General features: G+C 36.7%; 1 protein-coding gene across 1 annotated transcript in view; it reads right to left on the reverse strand.

Annotated features, from left to right (window-relative positions):
* Positions 1–21,737, reverse strand: part of AKAP6 (A-kinase anchoring protein 6) — a 373,547-nt gene that overhangs the window by 93,100 nt on the left and 258,710 nt on the right. The window contains exon 9 of the mRNA XM_060143847.1: positions 415–561. Coding sequence (XP_059999830.1) covers positions 415–561 — 147 coding nt within the window. The remainder of the gene's footprint in view (positions 1–414; positions 562–21,737) is intronic.

Consider the following 21,737-nt stretch of genomic DNA (forward strand, 5'->3'; position numbering starts at 1 on the left):
CATCTGAAGGGTACAGTAAATAGTTAAACAGTGGATGTCTCTAACATGTACCTTCAGAATAAATTCTATTAACATTCATTCAAGCATGACAGTGTATATCAGGATATACTGTATTATAGTTGACTTGGTGCATGCCCATAATACATGGCATATTTTACTTACCTTTTTACGTATTAAAGAACCAAAATTATTAAAAATCTGAGAGAAGACAAGTTCAGAGTAAAAAAAAAAAAAAAAAAAAAAAACAGAAGAGGAAAAGCTGTGTTTTTCCCCCATAATAGCATGAATAGCTTGTTAGAAATGTAGGTAGTGAATTGAAAGAGAGAGATATTTGTGCCTCAAATTAGAAATCAGACAGGGTGCTTCACAAAAAATGTACACATAACCTACAAACAGTAATAAAAATGCAAATACCCCAAGCAGTTCCCATTTTTCATTAATTGAATCCACTTTTTCAAGGAGATCATTTGGTAGTAAAACGCCACCTTTCTTCAAAGCTTCAACCTTACTAAGCAGCTCCGTCTTTTTCAGGTCCCTGATGGACATTTCCACACTGTATCGCTAAAATGGGAAGAGAAAAAAAGATACCATTAGGGAAAGAGGTGTTCTTAGAAAATCTTTGAGCACAGAGTTAGTGAGGCTCATGGGTGTTAAAAGTTTGTGTTTCCAATAAAATTAATGGGGAGGCTAAACTAAGAAACTTGAGTAGTTGAGAAAAATTGCTGAAAACACTTAAAAATATACAAATTTCTCACATATACACAAACATCCAAGGTATTCCATTTAGTTGACTACGATTTATGTCTTTCCAAACTAAAGTTTGTACACACATTTGATCTTTATCTTAAAATACTCCAAATAGGAACATACCTGGTCTAGAGGGATTTAATATCAAAATTAGTTTTGGCCAACATTTGGCTCCAGAGTACTGCCCATCACTCATCTCTGCCTCCCAAAGGACTAGTCTCAGAGTGGTACCAATAAAATGATCCCTAAAAAGTGTGTAACTTCTTCCTTATCCTATAAGTCCCCTAAATTCTGTTAACTTTTTTTTTTTCACTTTTCTTTTACTTAAAAATTCTGTGTGGGCTTGGAGAAGAGGTACATACAGAGAGGAAAAAACAAAAGAACAGTGTTTTGAGAATGGTTACAAATCTACACTTCCTTATTGATTGCTGTAAAATGTCCCAAACATCACAATCGATTACAGAACTCTCTTCCTGCAATATACACTGTATTCTAACAAACTGCCAAGTGGGTGTCTCCTAAAGGATGTTTTGCTGGTGATAATAAGTGCTATTTAATGTGACAGTTAACTAGGGTGATTCTCTTCAAATAACTCTATTTGGATAACTTCATAGTTAGAAAGTCCTATATTATAGGACAACTATAATTGACTATGGATGTAGTTTTTAAATATGCACCTAAAAACAACTCTGAATAGAAAAACTGGATTCTGGTTAGAGTATTAAACATATTTTACAACTTTAGCACATTTCCAAATGTATACTGGCAATCGCTAAACTTCTTTCTTCAATGCATAAAAGTTAGGTTACTGGGGTCCTTGGTAATAATACACCATTGTCCTAACTGAGCTAAGATGAGCACCTTACCAGATCTAATAAGAAATGCTTTTGTCTGGGCAAAGTAGGAAATCAGCACATTCAAAACATGCCCAAGCACTTGGATGATTTTATTCAACTTGAAAACATGATACTGTGTAAGATCCCAAACTAAAACACAATTGGAAGCAGCTTAAAGGAAAAGAAGGTGTAAAATCCCTGTTTCGGTTAATAGGTCCTCAGCATTTTCCTGCATATGTTTGCATACTTTTAGTTTCATATTTTAATGCTTCATTTACATTAAACATGCACATCATTTGTATTATGTAAACTTCTCCAAATGCTAGTCATTTGTGGATCACAGAACAAAATGTTTTAAATGAGGTGATTTAAAGCATTTCGTAGTATTAATGAATGTTGATCAGGGTGTCAGAGTATCCAAAATTACATGAATATGCATAACGAAAAGAATCAAGGGTTGCTTTAGAGCTCTTCCAGAATTTGGCCTGTGATACATGGGAATTCTGATTGTATTTTCTAATGGCAGGCAATTACCAAGACCATATTACTACAACACTTATAAAACACACTGTCCACTCGAGTTTTCTGGACTCAACACTCAACAAGTATTCTAGAAACCTAAATAGTGTTTTATTTATCAGAGTAATGATTGGAGGAGAGGGCAATCTGCTTTATGTAAGCAGAGTCCCATCTAAAGATGATATGGCTGACAAAGATTTACATAATTAATTTGGTAAGACTTCTTTGACATAATATTGGGGGAACTAGTATTTCAAGCAAGCAGAAGAATCCTATTCAAATCTTTTGCTTATGCCATGTGCATTAATTGACAGAGGGAGTCCTCCAGCTGTGCCACCCGGGATCAGCCTCGACCAGTTACCACTTTCACTTGTAACAAGCTCACCTCCTCTCGTTACCCCAACTTTGAACAGCTCCTCCCCAGCAGATCGGTCAAGAAAGACAACAGTTTAGATGTGTCCCATAAACATCACAGTCTTGTAATAATAAAAATATTAAAAACAATTAATTTAATTTTAGACATAATAAAATAATTTTCTCTATGAAATCTAGTACCGGTAGTCACGGCAACAGTTATTATAAAAGGTTATTACATTAAAAAACTTGTCTTTAAGTACGCTCTCTGTCTTTGTCACCATGTAACCTACTGTATAAACAGACTGATGAAAGATGTGATTGATGGACAATGCCTTCAAACTATAAGAGCTAAGAGAATACAGCTAATTGTTAGATGTATTGGTATGTGCGTGAGAGGTAATAGAATGTCATGTAATTTAAGATGAAAATATTTATTTTAATGTTTGAAGCACTCTGAAGGTTGAATCTGATATAATTTAGGGCCTCAAGCTGTATATGTCATCATGCCAGAGGGTTACATTTTTGTTGATGTTAGTATGTTTTTGCTTTTCTCTCTCCAACATTTTCAGAAGCATTAGAGAGGGACAATCAACTGTCAGCTCTATCAGTTCTCGGTCATTCTATCAAGTAGGGCTACTTTAGCCTGTGGTGAGAAAATAATTTAGTCTTCATATTCATTCCGTCCACAGCAGTAAGTGAGCAGAGGTTGCCCCACTGTGCCCTGTAGTCTAGGGATGTTATGATATAGACTACTCTTCAATAGTCAAAAATGAGATTAACAAAGTTAAAGTCAGATGGCTTTTCTTGAGTGCTAAGGTAAATAAGCATCCAGTATTTAATTTCCCCACAGCACCTGCTGTGGGCCTGTCTAGTCAAAAATAAAATATATTCTATTGAAAGGGCGTATTTACATTATTAAGTGTATTTGCTTGGCCAATTCAATTTTGACTAATGAAGCCTCCTAATAGATATGTGAATGATCTAAATTAAAGACACAGGCCACTCCTATTCTAAATGCCACTCCTGTGTGTATATAGAGATATATAAAGAAACCTTTAAAAACCGAATTAAAAATAACCACAAACACTAGCTCATTTTTAAAGCTAAGAGTTAAAGAAGTTTTTAGAAAATTCTTATTCAGTGCTTCCTTTTTAAAAGCACAAATACTAAAATTGAATTATAAAACAAAGTCAGCCAAAACAGGACTTCTGAAGTAAATAAAATTAGAAATGCATGAAGACTTGATTGAGATAACTTTTTTGACAGTTATGCTAAAGGGATTTTTCCCCCCAAACCTTTTTTTTCCTTTTTTTTTTTTTTTTTTTTTTGTTAAAAATCACACCGAAAATTCTGCCCAAATGGAGACTGGAACAATGCCTTGAAACAGTGTTAATTGTCACCATGGAAACCAGAAGAATAAGCCATTTTGAAACTGGTATAGAAGGCACACATTGAGCAACTCAAGCATTTTTCTGCCTCCCTCAATGTTAAAGAACAAGATGCCTTGTCACTGTGAGGTCAGAGAAAAAAAGCGTCATGAAAGGGATGTCGATGCTCACCGTCTAGTAAGTAAAAAAATAAAAAATAAACTACATACAGCTAATGCTACAAGACTCTACCCAGTGAATCTTTTTGAAATACAAAGATCATCAAAAGATGGCCAGGATTGGGGGATGGATTCCACCTAAGCAAAACTTCAGGGCTATATTATGTGAACCTTGCCCCCAAAGCTCCCTGGGAATTCTGCTGTTGTAATAAAACTTCAGAAGAGGAAAGAAAAAAGGCAGCATGATGGAATTCAAAATAATGCTCTAAAAAGCACACAGAGAGATTAAGACATCCATTGTAAGACTTTTGTATGGTGCTTCTGTTGGTTATGCTGAAAAGAGACCAGACATTGCTGAGCGGAGAGTGAAGTTTTGGCTACGAAAAACACAAGAATTAAACCAAAGAATTTTCTTGATTATTAGAATAGGGCTGTCAGATGCTGTATCTTCAGGGTTTGAGTATTTACATCTTACACTGTTCTTTAACTGGGCTTCATGTGATTTTATATGAGGAAGAGTAAAAGCAAGGAAAATGATCTAGTTATTATAATTACAGTTTGATTATCTTTCCCAGTGCAAAGTAATACCATAAACACCTGTATATCCAGCATAATCCCCTTTCCCATAAACACACAACAGGTAGAGAAAATACACTGAGAAAATAAAATGTATTATAGTCTATCAACAAGAAAGCTTATGCTAGGAACACACCAAAACGCCAAACCACTGGTAAAATTATGCGTGAAAATATGCATTTTTGCACAAAAATGCAGGGATGTGTCCGTCTATGACTCCCGTATTGTGTTTTCGGGCTAGTGTTTGCCCTCCTCATGCGAGGCTTCATGGTGGCCCCTCAGCAAGTCCATGCCTAATGCCATTCAGTGGTGAACAAAGAGTCTTTTTATATGAAAGTCCAGGGTCCACAGCTCAGCTGTACATGCTGAGTGCAGGAATCTGCTAGAGGCCAGTGTCCCCTTTGCAGCAGTTCTTGCACTGCCCCCTTTTTCAAGCACCAGTGTCCAGCATCTCACAATGCATGTGATGTTTCACATGGAGCCAATATCACCAACACTTAGGGAAGATGTTCAAGACTGAAGACGAGGGTTCAAGCCCAAGACAAACAATAAGTTTGTCTTATTGTTTTGTCAAAAGTCTTTATTTCTTGCAAATTCCTTGTATTTTACCATTAGCAATTTATGGCGAATAACTGCACAGAGAAATTATAAAGACTCCTATAATTGTCCTTGTAAATTGATAACAGGCTTTCTTGATTGGGATAAATCTGCTTGCTGAGCCTTTGGAAAAATTAAAAAGTGCAATGTCATTTAAAATTGCCAGAACTCACACAGCAAATTACATCTGAGGTTAAGAATTGAGTTTTCCCCCCTCTTCTAGCTTATTTCATTTGCATGATCTGGAAATCACATTACATTGGCCATGTATTGTTAATTGGATATAGATTGCATTATCTTTAATATAAATCAAACTACAAATATTAAAATGAATTGCAAATTCCCTAATAGAAGATCATAAAACAATCTTTTTTAAAGTATCCCCCATTAATAATTTAATTCCAATTATATCACTCAGAAAACTTAAGTAGGAAACCTGGCAACTTATTTCTCCAATCATTCCTTTTACATAACAAATACCTAAGGCTTTTTAAATAAATACCCAGAGCAAAATTCACTGTTAGAGAACAAAAATAACAAACAGCCATGACTGAAAACTTTTCAATGCCAATTTTAAGTAAAATACTGCATAAGAACACCAAATCTGCCTGTCTTGTCCCTTCCCTACCCAGGTCTAGGGTGAGAAAAAAGTCTCCTACAGAAAAGATTTACTAAGTTTAAGAACTATTGTAATCATACTCTGAAATTATAAAATTGATTATTCTTCTTCTATTTATTTCTTAAAAGGTCCTCTAGCCCCTTAGATTTTTCTATAAATTTGATGTCTTTCTGAAGTCTCTGCATGGCCTTTAATGAGTTTATATTAAATATTTAATACTGTTTAGGGCATATCCACTACTACCAAAAACAGTTATATTCCCAGCAGTCCCACTGTTTCAGGCAGAGGACTTGATTGATCCTCCTAGCCTGAATTGAGTAGAATGAAAAGAAGCAGTTGGAAAATAGCTGCAATCATTTAATGCAGATGACCTCTGACAGCCTCGCAGCTCTTCTATCTGAACAGAAATTTGCATGGGGTCTCTGTGCAGAGGAACAATGTAACCTAAATGGTAGACAATCTTTATTCTAATGAAGTGGGTGTCAAGGTCAATGTAAAACTGCAATGATAAATGGTACACCACTAGGCAAGAGAAGTTGCATAGCCATTGTAGTGCTTTCACATTAATTGAAGACTGAAATGCACTGCGTGAAAAGCACAAGCCTCTCTTTTCACCAAAATGTGTTAATGCGCCAATGCTGAAATGATTTCAAGATGTTTGCCTGTTGACATGTATCTTATTGCAAAAATAACGTAAATATGAAATTATGGCACAAAATGGATCTTTTTAGAATTTAGCTTTTTCCCTGAATATAATTACAAAAATCTAAATGAAATATCTCCAAACAACATACTGACACCTAATGTAATTCCTTTGATCCCCCTTCCTTTTCTTCTTCTATTTAGACCTGTCTTTAATTAGTTTCAACCAGCCACCTTTTATAGACCCTTCGATGGGTACTTTCATACTGAGCTAAGTGTAAAACAGGACCGAGTAGAGGAGAATCATTCAAATATATATATTTTCCCTCTTACTTCTAAGTTTTCTACTTGGTCTGTCGTTAAGATCTTCAGGTGTTGTCTGTCCTGAATAAAAGTGTAATGAAAAGCCCATGGTTTGCAAAAGAAAATAGCTATTTTCTAGCATGAGAACTAGAAAACTATAATCTGGTTGTTTGACATTGCCAAAATGACTACACAGCAATAATTACACCACTTCTTCAGTTGATCTAGCAATTCTGTGGCAGTCAATATTTTTCTTTATATGAAAATAAGGACAGTAAGCTGCTTTTAAAAAATCCTGATCTATTTAAGCCTGTGAAGGGAACATTGTTTGCTAATACACTCATTAGCAACCAAGCATTTTAAGTTCATCAATTAAACAGGAAATGGAGTTGCACCGTTAGCCACAATTTGCTAAAATACTGATAAGAGCATATTGCTAACCATTTGAGAAACATTTCCAGGCTCAACCCACAATATGTTATAAACTGGATGCATTTTTATGGTTGACATTTTTTTCTGATTCCGGTAGACTCTGTGATACAGCCACCTTTCACAACACTAAGCTTCCTGCTACAAATAGATTTTAATAATGGAATTACAGTTATACTAGTCAAGAATGGTCTGTAGGTCTTTCGGTCTGCAGTCTCGGTGAATAGAAGGCTATTGGTACGATTTACTGTAAAATAACTGATATTGCTTGTTTGAAAGTCTGATGTAAAAACAAACCGTCTCAAATAGAAATCGACATTCCTGAAATGGTAATTCAGAGAAAAAAAAATCTCAACATGAATAAGGATAGTGAAAAAGGAAAAAAAGTTACCGATGAAACTGTTTAAAAAACTGTACAGCTTCATCTGCGTGTGATTTGTCAGGTCTGAAGCTTTGACGTGCCCAAGGGGCAGACCCCAGCGGGGAGTGGGCTGCCGAGCTAAATAGCTGTGAAAGAAGTCTTAATGTAGGATGGAATTCAAACTAACCTTGACATGACCTCGGGAAAAATATGCAAAAAGTAAAATGAATGCACTCTGCAAGATACATCCTAATTTTGTGGTGGAGCTGGTTAGTTTTACAAACATAACTGAGACCTTAAAAGAAAAATAGAGAGCTAGTAAAAGGGGAAAACTTTGGAATTCAGGCAAAAAAAAAAAAAAAAAAAAAAGATGTAAGCAGGCATGATGTGTTACGGTGAAGGCATGTGAACCATTTGGAAAGAATCCAAATAAAAACCCACACCGAACAATATTGTTGTCAGCCTGTCTATTCAGGAAAATTGGTTTTTTTAGGTTGAATATAAATGACACAAAGCCAAGATTACATCATTGCATTACAAAGTCTGTTGTGGCTTTTAGCTGAACAAGCCCCATGGATCTATTGGTTTAGGACAGTAATTCAGTAAGGAGGTTTTAATGTGTTATTTTTCCTCCAGTGTCAATAAAAAATAGAAGAATTTGAGAAAGAAATATCGTGAAGGCTCTCTGGTCTCTTCCTTGCTTTTGATCCATATTTGATAAGCCAAACTCAAATTTTAGTTGATGCACTGAGTCTTGATTTGACTTTATTGTAAATTTTGCTGTTTTGAAGTGATCGGCTTAAGGAGGAAGGCATTTGTTCTAGCTCCCCAGCCAAGGACTGGCTAACTCATTGGATATACAGAAATTTTAATTGAGTGTCAACTTGTGCAGAGATTCAATCCTATTACCTTCTCGATGCAATTTTGGAGCAATACCAGTTATTTACTACACTACTAACCAGACTTTAAACATAATTAAATTGCTAAGAACATACACCCCAAATCTAATGACTTAAATCCCTACAGCAAGGATGTGGATCCCTGGATCAGGTATATAAGCTTCTATTAGATTTTCATAAGCATAAAGTGAGCAGAAGGATGCAATCATTTAGAAGTACAGAAGTACAAGGAATTTTGCTAAGAACCTGTTGAACAGCCATTTGTAAAGATCACTGCTTAATAGATATGTCATGCCATAGGGCCCTTTTTTTGGTTTAGTCTTATTCACTATTTTTATTAGTGAACATATTTGTATATGGCATGTTGATTAGATTGCCAGATTATACTAATCTCATTTATGAATAAAGAAGAATAAATATTTTAGCTCAGATATCATAAACTCAAGCACCTACAGGTAGTGGTATACTAGTAAGCTGGCTCCCTGGGGGAGTGATTTCCCTGGTGTAAATATTCCCATCATGGTGGATTCCAAGCTACCAATGGTTGCTACTGCTGGCAAAATTCCTGAATGTTTGACAATCAGCTCTCAAAAGCTAGAACTAACCAGATCCAGCAGCCCACTACCTGGTATCTAGTGTACAGGAGTTGAGTATAGATAAGTCATCTTCTATCTTTCATACTCTAACTATTGCTAGGGTCATAGAAAGAGAGAACTATTGATATTTTTCTCTACTAAAAGAAAATGCATAAATGTGATGATTACTAACATTTGATTCCAGTCAAGGGAAAATAAGAGGAAGTAGTGTGGATTACAGAGGACAGGAGAGCACAAGTTTCTCTACTCAGCTCTGCCAACTGTTCCTGTGTAGGAATATGGCTTCAATATGGCTTCTGTATGGCCAGGTACACATCTGAAGAGAAGAAAGAATGTATATTTTTATGTGAAATCTTATAATTTTTATGTTGAATTAAAAATTTTTAACACTGTACACGTCAACCTACGTCTCTGAGTTAGATCTGAATTTGCAGGCAACTATTTTGCAGTGTCTCTTTTAGACGATGATACTAGACTCCAAAGAGAACACAAACAACATGCTGGCATAGTAGATGAAACTGAAGAAGGAGATAGGACAAATATCAAGCCAGACAGAGTTAATAACCATCCCCTCCCCTCACAAAAAAAATAGAAATACAGAAATTGCACAAAGAATGGAGGTGACTAGGTTTCAATTGTCTTTAGGTTCAGTGAGTCAACAGACAGTGGAAGGAATGTAAAAAAAAAAAAAGAAAGAAATATATTCGGGGCTGAACTGAGACAAACCCAGGGTCAAAAAAAAAAAAAGAAAGGTAGCAGACAGGTCAGCTTGACTATGGTTTACTAGGCCCAAACCTGTAGTCCTTGTTCTCATTGGGTTCCATGTTCCGAGAGGGACCTAAGCAATGTATTAAATATCCAAAGGAGAGCACTTAAGGAAGGGAGAAGATTCAACACTTCTCCAGGGAGCAGGCTGTGGAAGAAGCCAGAGATAGATATTCAGCCGAGAGATAAATAAGAGTTGAATATGACAGAAGAGAGGGAAAAACATGTTAGCAGATTTGGAATATTTACAGGAGTAAATAGAAAACATTAATTTGTTTCATCTGACCTCGGAGGTCAAGCCTGGGATCAAAGACTGAAGCACAAGAAGAAAGAAAGCTTGGGCGATAGTGAGTTCACACTCACCAGACTTACTTAGGCAGAGACCAGAAGTCTACCTAGTTGGGATATTTTATGGGATAATGAGGCACTGAATGAGGATTGGTCTAGAAGATAGTCTAGAATTCCTCCCTATTTTAGAAAGTTGAGCTTCTTTGGGCCCACATTTACCAGATCAGCCATAACAATCACGTTATTATGTGCAGAAGAAATGCCAAGACTGAAAAACAGCAAGTTAAGGAGAAGCTGTCACTTGCTGGAAAGAGACTCAGATATAAGATACTCATGCAGAGAAACCCAGGAGACCAACAGTGGAGCAAAGACACAACCACATAAAATGTAAGCTATACAATCTAAGCTCAAATACAGAGAACAAAAAGAAAAGGCAAGGTTGACTGAAATATTCTCAAATCATCTTCAATCTGTCCCACTTTAGAGGCATATTTGATGAATTCCTGAACTTAAGGAAACCTTTTGGGTCCTGTTTTTGACTAAATATTTTTAGGATATAGGAAACTTCTACTATACAATTTATGCAGTTAGGCCCATATTTCAAGAAGTCCTTCCTGTAGATATTTTAAAGACAAACTTCACAAATACCACTCTCAAAAATTTTCTTCCATTGATATATATCAGAACTTTCTCTAGCAGATATCTAGGAAACGTGTTATAACTCTTGCTACCAGCAGTGTGGGCATAATGGCAATTTCTCCTACATGCTATGAAACTTCATGGTTCTGCTGTATTATGTCGAAAATCTGCACATCTCAATGGGTTTTCTGTTCATTCCAATGCACTTCAGTGACGATGTGGATCATTGCCATAATACATCATGACTGTTCTAATTACAGTTTCATTATGATATACCCTATCAGGGCTGTTGTAATGTCATGTCAGCAAATAGTAAGAATAGTTATGCAATTATGTAATATCTGTTAGAGTATGCAGTGTAGAATGGAAAAAAAAAAAAGAAAAAAGACATGAGGAGCAGCAGTTAATGTAATGAAACCCAGTCTTCTCCTTTAAAAAAGTTTCTAATTTAAAATACCATTTCTTTTGTTTCCCATCTCCCAACCTAAACAAATGCCTTCAATCACATTTATTTTTGTTTAATTGGATACTACTATATAATTTAATGGACTGATTTTTTTTAATAAAGCAAAATAAGAAGAGAAAAGGGAAGTCCTTGACTGTAAGCTGTTCTCTGTATGTCACAAAAGAATAAGATTCACCTAATATATGCGACAAGAAATCCAGTAAAAATTTAAGTGTAATAAATTAAAGCCCACTGAGGCTTACTATTATGCAAACTTCAAATACAACGTCACATTCTTCTGTTGCCCTTGATCTCTTGTTGCACATAGAATTTCTTGCCTCATCTCCTAAAACTCAATTGACCAGCTCTGTCTTAAAAAAAACTAAGATAATGAAATGAGATAAAGCATTAGCATCCATATTTACTTCTCTAAATTATGACCATAAGCATTCACTTGCCTTTAGTCCAGCTGCCAAAATATACCCAAATATCTACAAAAATAGAAATCTTGTCATTTGTCATAAATTTGAAGAATAAACTCTCAAAGGATGAGGGCATGCCTTTTTGGTCAACCATGGAGTATCTTGAACAGTTGAGGCCTTCAGAAAACACTGAGTCAATGAATAGTTTCTCAAACTGAGTGATACATGAACTGCTTTTTGTTGTTTTAATATACAATCATGGGAAAATTTATATATCAAAGCTTACCCCATATCTTTATAGCTGAATTACAGGCCTGTTCAATGCATTTATAATGGAAATGCTGACGAAGCCTAAAGCATGGATGTGTACAGTTGTGCAGCAGCAGCCATTTCAAATATAGATATATTGTTAGCATTAGGAGGGACCAAGTTTGTTTAAATCTGGACTTTTTTTTTTACAATTGCAAGTAATGTTAATAACACACTGTAAATGTTAAGGCTAAGTGTGCAATGTCAAAATAGATTGAATCTCTCTGAAAATTGGAAATTCAGGCTTTTCAAACGTAATCCAGATGTTTGGCTTTTATTCAGACTTCAAGAAAGAGGGAACTAATATGATATAAAATTCATACATGCATATTTCATTAGTGCCTTTTGTATCACTGAATTAAACATTCTGAAACGTGCTTTTCCCAAATCACATAGAGTTTTAAACTAAAGCAGTTGCCAAGATGTTGCTCACCTCAAACATAACGCCAAATGAATCTCATGAGGAAGAAACTATAGATTTCTTATGGTAACTCTGTTGATAATGTTTCTCCAAAGAGAGTATCCTGCTTTCTCTTTGAGGATGACAAGAAAAATGAGAAGTAGAACACTGTAGCCATTGTAGTGTATCAAAAAGATATTACTGCCGAACATGGTAACTTTGAAAATCTGTGAAAATCAGTCGCCTAAATGAAGGCTGAAAGCACTGTCTCCCATACTGTCACCATCAAAAACAATCTTTTCAAGTTTACTGCATATGGGCATTCCCTAGGGGCCATGGGCTCCAGCACTGAGAAGCATGTCTAGAACTCACCATGAAGGTGTTAAGACAGAGCCAATCAAAACATTTCCAGGGTTGTCTGCTCTGAAAACACAAGAGAAATGCCCTCATACCTTTATGTATTCACATCATGACTTTTCTTTGGTAGGGTGTTTTTAACCTTTCAAAGGGTTTTAACATCTATAATCTTAATAGATCCATAATGCCATGGGTTTCTTCTTGGTGACTGCCTGAGTCCATGTATAATAAAACATTCGATCTCTTAGGCCACTTTTTGAGAGTACTCTGGGTGTCTTCACATCAGATGAGGATGAATGTTGTTTCAGAATTAGGATATAAGCTCCTGCAATGGAGTATATAAGGTCAGGGACCATGTTTTGTTGACCCTCTATCTGCTGTAACTCTAAGCATTATGGCTTAGATATAGAAGGTAGTTGGAAAATATTTATTCATTTGAATTTCTCCTAAAAGACCAGGTGAGCCTGTATCAGGCTGTTGAAATATATGCCAGGTAAAATTATATAGTACACAGAAATGAGTAGCAGGTGATTGCCTTATTTCTCTTTGAATTTAATGCTCAGTAAAACTTATTTGGTTAAATCATCCCGTATAGAATTTTTAGAAACAGTGAACAAATTTAATTGTTTCCCATGGCCAGGAATGGTTAATATAAGAAAAGCTCCTATAAAATGTATCAAAGAAAAGAGGAAGGTGACAGCAGCTCTTTAAATATTTAAGGACACCTTTTATGAGTTCAGTGTTTTCTCACAGCAATAATATTTGATCAGAATGCAAGAGGCTGGCTCCAATTTCTAGTTCTAACACGAGACTGCTATAGACTTAAAAACCTTTCTGTTCTAGCTTCTCTTCTTTGTTTCTTTGGGGTACATGTCCATATTTACCAGACAGAGCTTTTAAGAAAATAAACTTTAAAGATTTTAGGCTTTAAGCTTTAAGTACTGTGTCTTGATTCAGCCTCAAAAAGCTTGACTGTCATTTCAATGGATTTTTCTCTTTTTTGTTCTCCTACGCGGCAAACCCATGGGGAAAGTTAGTAATATCACTTCTGTCTTACGGGTTAAAAATTGATGCACAGACGTTAAGTGACTTGCCCAAGGTCAATAAGACCATGCTAAAAGGCAGAAACAGAATTTTCTGGAAGAATTTCAGCTTAGTTTGCTAGGCCATTCTGTTATTCTTGAAAATGTATCTTTAGATATCAGTCCAGAAATCAGAGGAAATTGGTGGGCCCTGGGAGGATAATGTAAATAAAGTCAAGAATGCCATCCAAAGTGACTTTAGAGTAGTCAAAACACAGTTAAGAACCCCACCCTTATAGCTTCTACAGCCAGATTCACTTTGGTGTGGGCTCATCTTCCAAACCTCCATACATCTTCAACAGCATGAGGCTGAGGCTAAAAGGGCAGATAGGAGAGTCCTCACTGTTAGTCATACCTGTCATCCAGGAGCTCTGGGGTACAGGTAAAAATTTATTAGTATAAACTAAGACTATAAAGAGCAAACCTTGGTTGTGACAACTGCTTTTAACCATTTTTCCAGTTATGTAAGGGAGTCTACCATAAACATTCAAGTAAGTTTACTAAAACAGCGCATCAAAGAGAAACATACTGTGTTTGTGTGTATGTGTATGTATGTGTATCCAATCACACAAGTGATAAAAGGAAGGAAGAGGATGGAGAGAAGATTTAGAGAACAAAATGAAGGAAATGCAGAGAAGGATGGAGAGAAAGTAATAAGTAAATAGGGAAAATTACAAAGGTTTAAACAGATAGGGGAAACAATAACTAGTCCGCAGAGAATAAACCACAACAACTACATAAAAATAAAAGTATTGCGGAAGAGGAAGAAAATCACAGCTGGAGAGAAGGTCTTTAGTGAATGACTTCCCTGAAATAATCAGATGAAAGAATATGATAATGATGGCTTAAAAAATTGTGTAAGGGCTACAAAAATTCACTAAGAGGAGATGAGAACAAAAAGAGGCAGAAGTACCAGGATGTGGCCATTTAGTACAGCTTACATCCATAATAAAGGATCACTTTTCAAGAATAAATAGGTACTAAAATTTGTGATTTCAAGGATTTTCTCTAAGCACCATCGATAGGGAGCCCCTTCACTGGGCACCATCTTCCCCGTGACTGTCAATTCTGCCTTTGCTATATTGGTGGCTTGCTACATGGTCCAAGGGATGCCGTTTCATATTTCTGTGTAAAATCTGTTCCATTTAAGACAGGGACAATGATATACTCACCACTTACCCAGATATATTTTAAGAAGTAAATAGGTCAGTTTCTACAAAATTTCAAATCTCTGTGGAAAATGCATCATTAAAAAAAAAAGTCTCTACTTTTAATAACATGACTTTTGTAATAAGATTTTTTTGGTCTGTTACCCATTTGCAAGTAAGAATGCAAATTTCCCATTCATTTTTCTTATATGTCTTAGAAATAAGGTACTATAACTATTGTCTACATTAGAGAGTAAAACAAGTCACACTGGAGGGGAGTCATTGAAAAGGTACTATATACATATATATTTTTTTCCCTGATCTTTTAGAAAATATATCAACAAAGCATTACTATTTTTCTCTACCCTTAATGAAGGGAGGAGGGAACATGTTGATATTACCCAGTAATACTACTTCTCAAAATCTATACACACATGACCATTTAATAACCAAGTTCTATAAACATGGAAACAGAAAAGGACCTATGCCAAACATTTTAATTTGTGAACTAATGAGTTTCAAAGAGTTAGGCCAAAAAAAAAAGAAAATATATGCCTGGAATCAGATTGCCCATTTTTAAACTCCGCTTGCATTGCTTACTAGCTGTGTAATTCTCTACGCCTTAGTTGCTCATCGGGGGATAATATTAATACTTCTTTCATAAGGTTGCTCTGAGGACTGAATGTGCTAATATATGCAATGTCCTAGACAATTCCTATTACATAATAAGCACTATATTCAAGTGTTTGTTCACACTTGATCCAAATGCTGCACGCTAAAAAAAATAACCTGTGGCATAACTTTTCTCACCTCTTTTATGCCCTAGTTTGTATATTTATGTAAAACTTCCCTTCACTAAATAAAACACTGAATCTAGGAATCAGAATTCAGTGGAAAAAAACCTTGCCTTTTATTGACTTCCACTGAACACATGGCTGAAAGCTATTGTGATTTGCCATTGGTTTGTTACTCTTCCCCAGTGTGTCTTCCTGATTTTGGTAAAGGCCTAGGAGCATGTCAAACTAATTCCCAAATCTGAGGGGTTTTCCCATATTGCATTCTTCTGCAATGCACCTGTCTCCATTCAACTTATTAAAATTCTATCTGGCAAGGTCCAGTTCAAATTTCATTTCTTCTACAAAGGTGTTCTAAGACGAGCACATTTTTTTTTTGTTTGTTTTGGGTTTTTTTTGCGGTACGCGGGCCTCTCACTGTTGTGGCCTCTCCCGTTGTGGAGCACAGGCTCCGGATGCGCAGGCTCAGCGGCCATGGCTCACGGGCCCAGCCGCTCCACGGCATGTGGGATCTTCCCGGACCGGGGCACGCACCCGTGTCCCCTGCATCGGCAGGCGGACTCTCAACCACTGCACCACCAGGGAAGCCCAGCACTTTTTTTATACCACACAAATGTGCTATCTTGGCTGTAATTTCATGTTTTTTGGTTTTATTTTTCTAAATGGATTATAAATTACTATGGAAAAGGATAACCTTCCTTTTAGTTTGTTCTCCATAGAATATAGTAATACCTAACAAATGCTTATTACCTCATCTTCATAGTCAGACAGCATCATTCCTTACTCTTCCTTACTTTTTAAAGTAAGGGTGGAATTATTCAACCATTAATTCCTAATACATGTATTAGAACACATGGACATATTTAATTTTTAAAATATATGTGAGAAAGGAGAATTAAGGTAGGAAATATCATTGTGTGTAGGCACACAGAAAGTGATGCAAATTTCATAAATTATTAGTGGGGCTTGATACTAATTAGTACAGTTTGCAAAGTAGAAAAAAACTTGAAATCAATGTTTCCCCAAGTAAATATGAATCCGCCTTTAACCAGATAGCTCTCCAGAGAAGTAGCCCCAGTAGGGAATTTGGAATTAGTGTGATCGTCTGTCACCAGGTCTCCCAGGGCTGACTTTGAATTCAAATGTGAGCCTATTCTCTACCAAAATACCCTAGAGACCATTCTGGTCTTTTTGTCATAGACAGCTAAATGCCTTTAGCCATATTTGCCATGACATCCAATGTGACGAATGAAATACAAACCAGGGGTGTACATACCGTAACACAAGCAGAAGGTAAGAACAGGTTGTTCATATGATGTGAAGTGACCCATTTTCAATGGAAATATAAATAAATATATCTATTCTACGCTGTCAAGAAATCTGACGAACATTTGGTAACTCTGCCTAAAGAAAACGGTAGGAAAATTAAAATATGTGGAAAATAAGATGTCAAAGAGAAAGCTGAACTTCCATAACAGATTTAGCAAAGGACACTGTTGAGAACCTGATTGAATAGCTATGTAAAAAAGAGTGGATATATGTATATGTATAACTGATTCAATTTGCTGTAAGCAGAAACTAACGCAACATTGTAAATCAACTCTACTCCAATAAAAATTCATTTAAAAACAAATGAAATTTTATATAAATCTGAAAAAAAAGAATAGTTATCTACTACTGAATAAAAGTAAAATGGAAAGGAAAGGGTCCAAGAAGGCTCATAAAATATGTACTTATGACTACTATCTGAGATGAACTAAAAATAACATGGCATTTAGAAATTACCACTGTTGGGCTACCCTAGTGGCGCAGTGGTTAAGAATCCGCCTGCCAATGCAGGGGACATGGGTTCAAGCCCTGGTTTGGGAAGATCCCACATGCCGTGGAGCAACTAGGCCCGTGCACCACAACTACTGAGCCTGTGCTCTTAGAGCCCGTGAGCCACAACTACTGAGCCCATGTGCCACAACTACTGAAGCCCGCGCGCCTAGAGCCTGAGCTCCGCAACAAGAGAAGTCACCGCAATGAGAAGCCTGTGCACCACAACGAAGAGTAACCCTGCTCACTGCAACTAGAGAAAGCCCACTCACAGCAACGAAGACCCAGCGCAGCCAAAAATAAATAAATAAATAAAATAAATTTATTTTTAAAAAATTAGAAATTACCCCTGTTATGGTAGTTTTCCAAAAAAATTATATTAATTCAAATATATATTGTTTCCTTAGCTTTGAAATTGTTCCTAAAATCCTGATTTTTGCCAGATTGCCTATAGGCAAAATCAATTACTAATTAGAACAATCTTTGTTTTTTCACCAAAGAGAGAATATTGAAGTTGGAACACACCTTGGAGCTACCTAGTCCATCCCCCTCACTTTACAGATGAAGAAAATGAAACCTGAGAGCATGAGTGTCAGTGCCTAGGGAGAATCCGGCCTCCTTGTGCTTTATCACAGGGCTTTCCAATCTTTTTTTCCTATCACTGGTCTTTAGTGAAGCTTAAAAATAAGATCAAAGAACACTCAAAAGAGGATCTAGATTATAAAATAACATAAAGAAACTGAGGCACTGAAATGAAGTCCATTCACGTCCTCAAGAGAATTTAATACGTGGCGATCTGAGTGACAGTGGCCTTTGCCTTTTCCTGAGGAAGCCTCGAGATCAGTTAATCCTGATAGGATGCATATGAGAGTGTGACTGAGTTGTGGTAAAGCTCTTAGAGTAATAGCCAAACTTTTTTTTAAACTCCACTTTGTTGTACGTGTGTATGTGAGAGTGTGCAGCTACATATTTTTATTTTGTTTTTACTGTTTCTAAGTCTGATTGATAATTCATTTTCTAAAAAGGTCAGTGTAAATTTCTGTTTCGGGGTCAGACACGAAATTTAGGGTTCATAGAATGATTTCAGAGCAGTCCAGCCGCCAGAGAAATACTAATGAAAGCAGAATAACAGCCAAAGTTGAAAGAAGTGTGTTAGAGCCACTCTCTGCTTTCCTTTGGGTCCCACAAGCACGCTAGAGTATAGGAGGCCACCTGGTGGTGAAATGAACCAATTAACCATTTAATATTACATTGAAAAGCAAGCAAAATAGGCAGATTTGGGGTTGTTAAAAAAGAAAAACTAGAACCTTGAGCAAAAAACTGATAGTCAACATGCATTACTGCAATACAACAGAGAGAAAATTGAACTGGAAAATCATTCGTCTGTAGAATAACGTATATTCCTAAAATGTTGCCATAATAGTTATTATTTATACCAGGGACTGGCAAACTTTTTCTGTGAAGAGCCAGATAGTAGAGGTGACCCTTGAACAACTCGGGGGTTAGGGGCACCGACACACACACAGTCAAAATTCCAAGTATAACTTTACAGTGGACCCTCTCCACCTGAGATTCAGCAACTATGAATTCAACCAACTGTGGATCATGTAGTACTGTAGCACTTATTTACTGAAAAACATCCATGTATAAGTAGACCCATGCAGTTCAAACCCACACTGTCCAAGGGTCAACTGTAAATAGTTTAGGCCTGTGAGCATGTAAACAGTTTAGGTCTGCGAGCCTAAACATATAGTCCCTGCTGAAACTACTCAATTCTGCTATCTTAGTGTAAAAACAGCCACAAACAATGCATCATGAATGTGCCTGGCTGTGTTCCAATAAAACTTTATTTGAAAAAAACCAGGCTATAGTCTGGATTTGACCTTCAGGCTGTAGTTTGTCAACCCCTGATTCTGTACTATGTATTGAGCGCGTACTATTTACTATAAGCACAGGGCTGAACCCCTTACATACCTCAATGAGTCCTAACAACCTTTCAGGGTAGGTGCCATCCCCATTTCACAGGTTTAAAAACTGCAGCTTAAAAAGTTTAAATAGGGGCTTCCCTGGTAGCACAGTGGTTGGGAATCTGCCTGCCAATGCAGGGGACGCGAGTTCGAGCCCTGGTCTGGGAAGATCCCACATGCCGCGGAGCAACTGGGCCCGTGAGCCATAATTACTGAGCCCGCGCGTCTGGAGCCTGTGCTCCGCAACAAGACAGGCTGCGATAGTGAGAGGCCCGTGCACCGCCATGAAGAGTGGCCCCCGCTTGCCACAACTAAAGAAAGCCCTCGCACAGAAACAAAAGACCCAACACAGTCATAAATAAATAAATTAATTAATAATAAAAAAATGTCAGGTGCTGTGCTGACTATTAAAAAAAAAGTTTAAATAATTTGGTGTATAATGTACTCTGCTCCCTCTAACTTAGAAATGCTTTATGTAGCCTCCTGACCATTTTTCTCTGTGATTGCGGACACCTGTTCTGACCCTCCCTCTCATTCATCCTGCAGAGGCTGCTTTTGGTTTCCCTCCATGGTGACTTTGCTCCTGTTTCTCTACCTCACGTTCTCTTGAAATGTTGTCTCTTACCATCTCTTTCTCCATCACTTCTTTTATGTTTAAAAGCTTTATGTCAGTTTTCATAACAACAGATGCAAGCAAGCACAGAAAAAAGACAAAAGCAATGTATTAAAAATAGATAGCCACATATACAACAATAAGCCAAAGAAACTGTCATACCATATTTGTTCCAAATGGAATGTGAGCCAAAAACATGATGCTCACTCTTACATAAATAATATATTACACATCCACTGGGAGAAGAAGCAGCTCTGTCCCTAAGTGGCAAGAGGATTCTTTTGGTCCATTTTTACCTTATTTTCTTTTTCTTTTTAAACTCTTTTTTTCCCCAGGTATACACTGTAAGTCATGCCATCTCAGACCACATTCCTCTTCCAAACAAACCATGAACTATTTTATTAACTGTTAATAAGAGAAAGTTGAAAAACCTGATGCAGAAATCCACAGAGCTCACTAAGGCCCCTCAAATACATGGATTTACCAGCAGTCTCTCAATATTAGCATATTTTCTCCTACAAAAGAGGATTGAAGTGGTTTCATTTAGATGGAGTGTAGACAAAACTGAAATAAAGGATTTTTAGAAGATTTTTTAACTTGAAAAGAAAACTGCAGAAGATTCAGATATGTGACTATATTGGAAAATAGAAAAGATTTAATTATGGAACATGGATTCTGGCTGATTTGACAATTAAACCTAACAACAGAAGGGATTTACACTAGATATAAGAAGACTTTCAGGGCAGTAAGAATTGTTAAACATTTTAATGGAAGGTTGTGAATTCCCTCTGGAAAGGTCTTTAATGGAGGACAAATTCTCTCCTATCTGGAATGGATAAAAAACAATCTCTGAAAGAGAGGAAATGAAATGAAGGTCGTTTTGAGGTCACTTGCAGTCCTGAAACTTCAGGTAAAATTCTTACTTCTCATGGGTAAATAACTGTACAAAACCTCTAAGGGATTCACTTTGGAAGATTCAGGAGAAAACACTTGTTAAGCAGGTGATTCAATTCAGAAAGTATTGAGTGTCAAATATTACCTAACTCTGGGGAGACGTCCACCCCAGGAGGGCACATGTCTGAGCAGCAGCGTGGACAATGGACAGGGAACACAATTATTTACTTCAGTTAATTTTTTTAAAAAATCTTTGAGCTCCAGTCAGCTTTCTGTAACTATTTCCTGAACTTGGTGACCTCAAAAATCCTGCAAGAGCTGGCTGTCACATGAAATTTCTGGCATTATTCATGGTATCCCTGGATCTTTTTGTAAACAGAAAAGGCTCTGACAGTGTTTCTATACTTTATTTCCTTTTCTAGCCCAAACTTGGATGGATGGAGCCTCTTAAAGTATCATCAAAACACTGGTTATAAAATGCTAGCCAAATCTGGGCTCTTGTGCTATACTCCCTTGTTGTAGAGAAAAAATGCAATGAGCTCAACTCTAGAGATTCATTTATATTGAAGTCTTCAGGAACGTGAGGATTTTTGTTCGTGGCTTATAAGAAAACCAGAGATTCAAGGAATGGGTCTTTAGTATCACCAGGCTGAAGAGAGTGAAGAAGAGGAGAGAACAACCATACGGAGAGAAGTGTTCCTCAGGCGTATTTTCAAATCTCAGCATGTCCCAGCTGAGGAGGAAGGACAAAGTTCAGTGGGAAGACAGT

The sequence above is a fragment of the Lagenorhynchus albirostris genome, chromosome 1 (genome assembly GCF_949774975.1).
Source record: "Lagenorhynchus albirostris chromosome 1, mLagAlb1.1, whole genome shotgun sequence".
NCBI lineage: Eukaryota > Metazoa > Chordata > Mammalia > Artiodactyla > Delphinidae > Lagenorhynchus > Lagenorhynchus albirostris.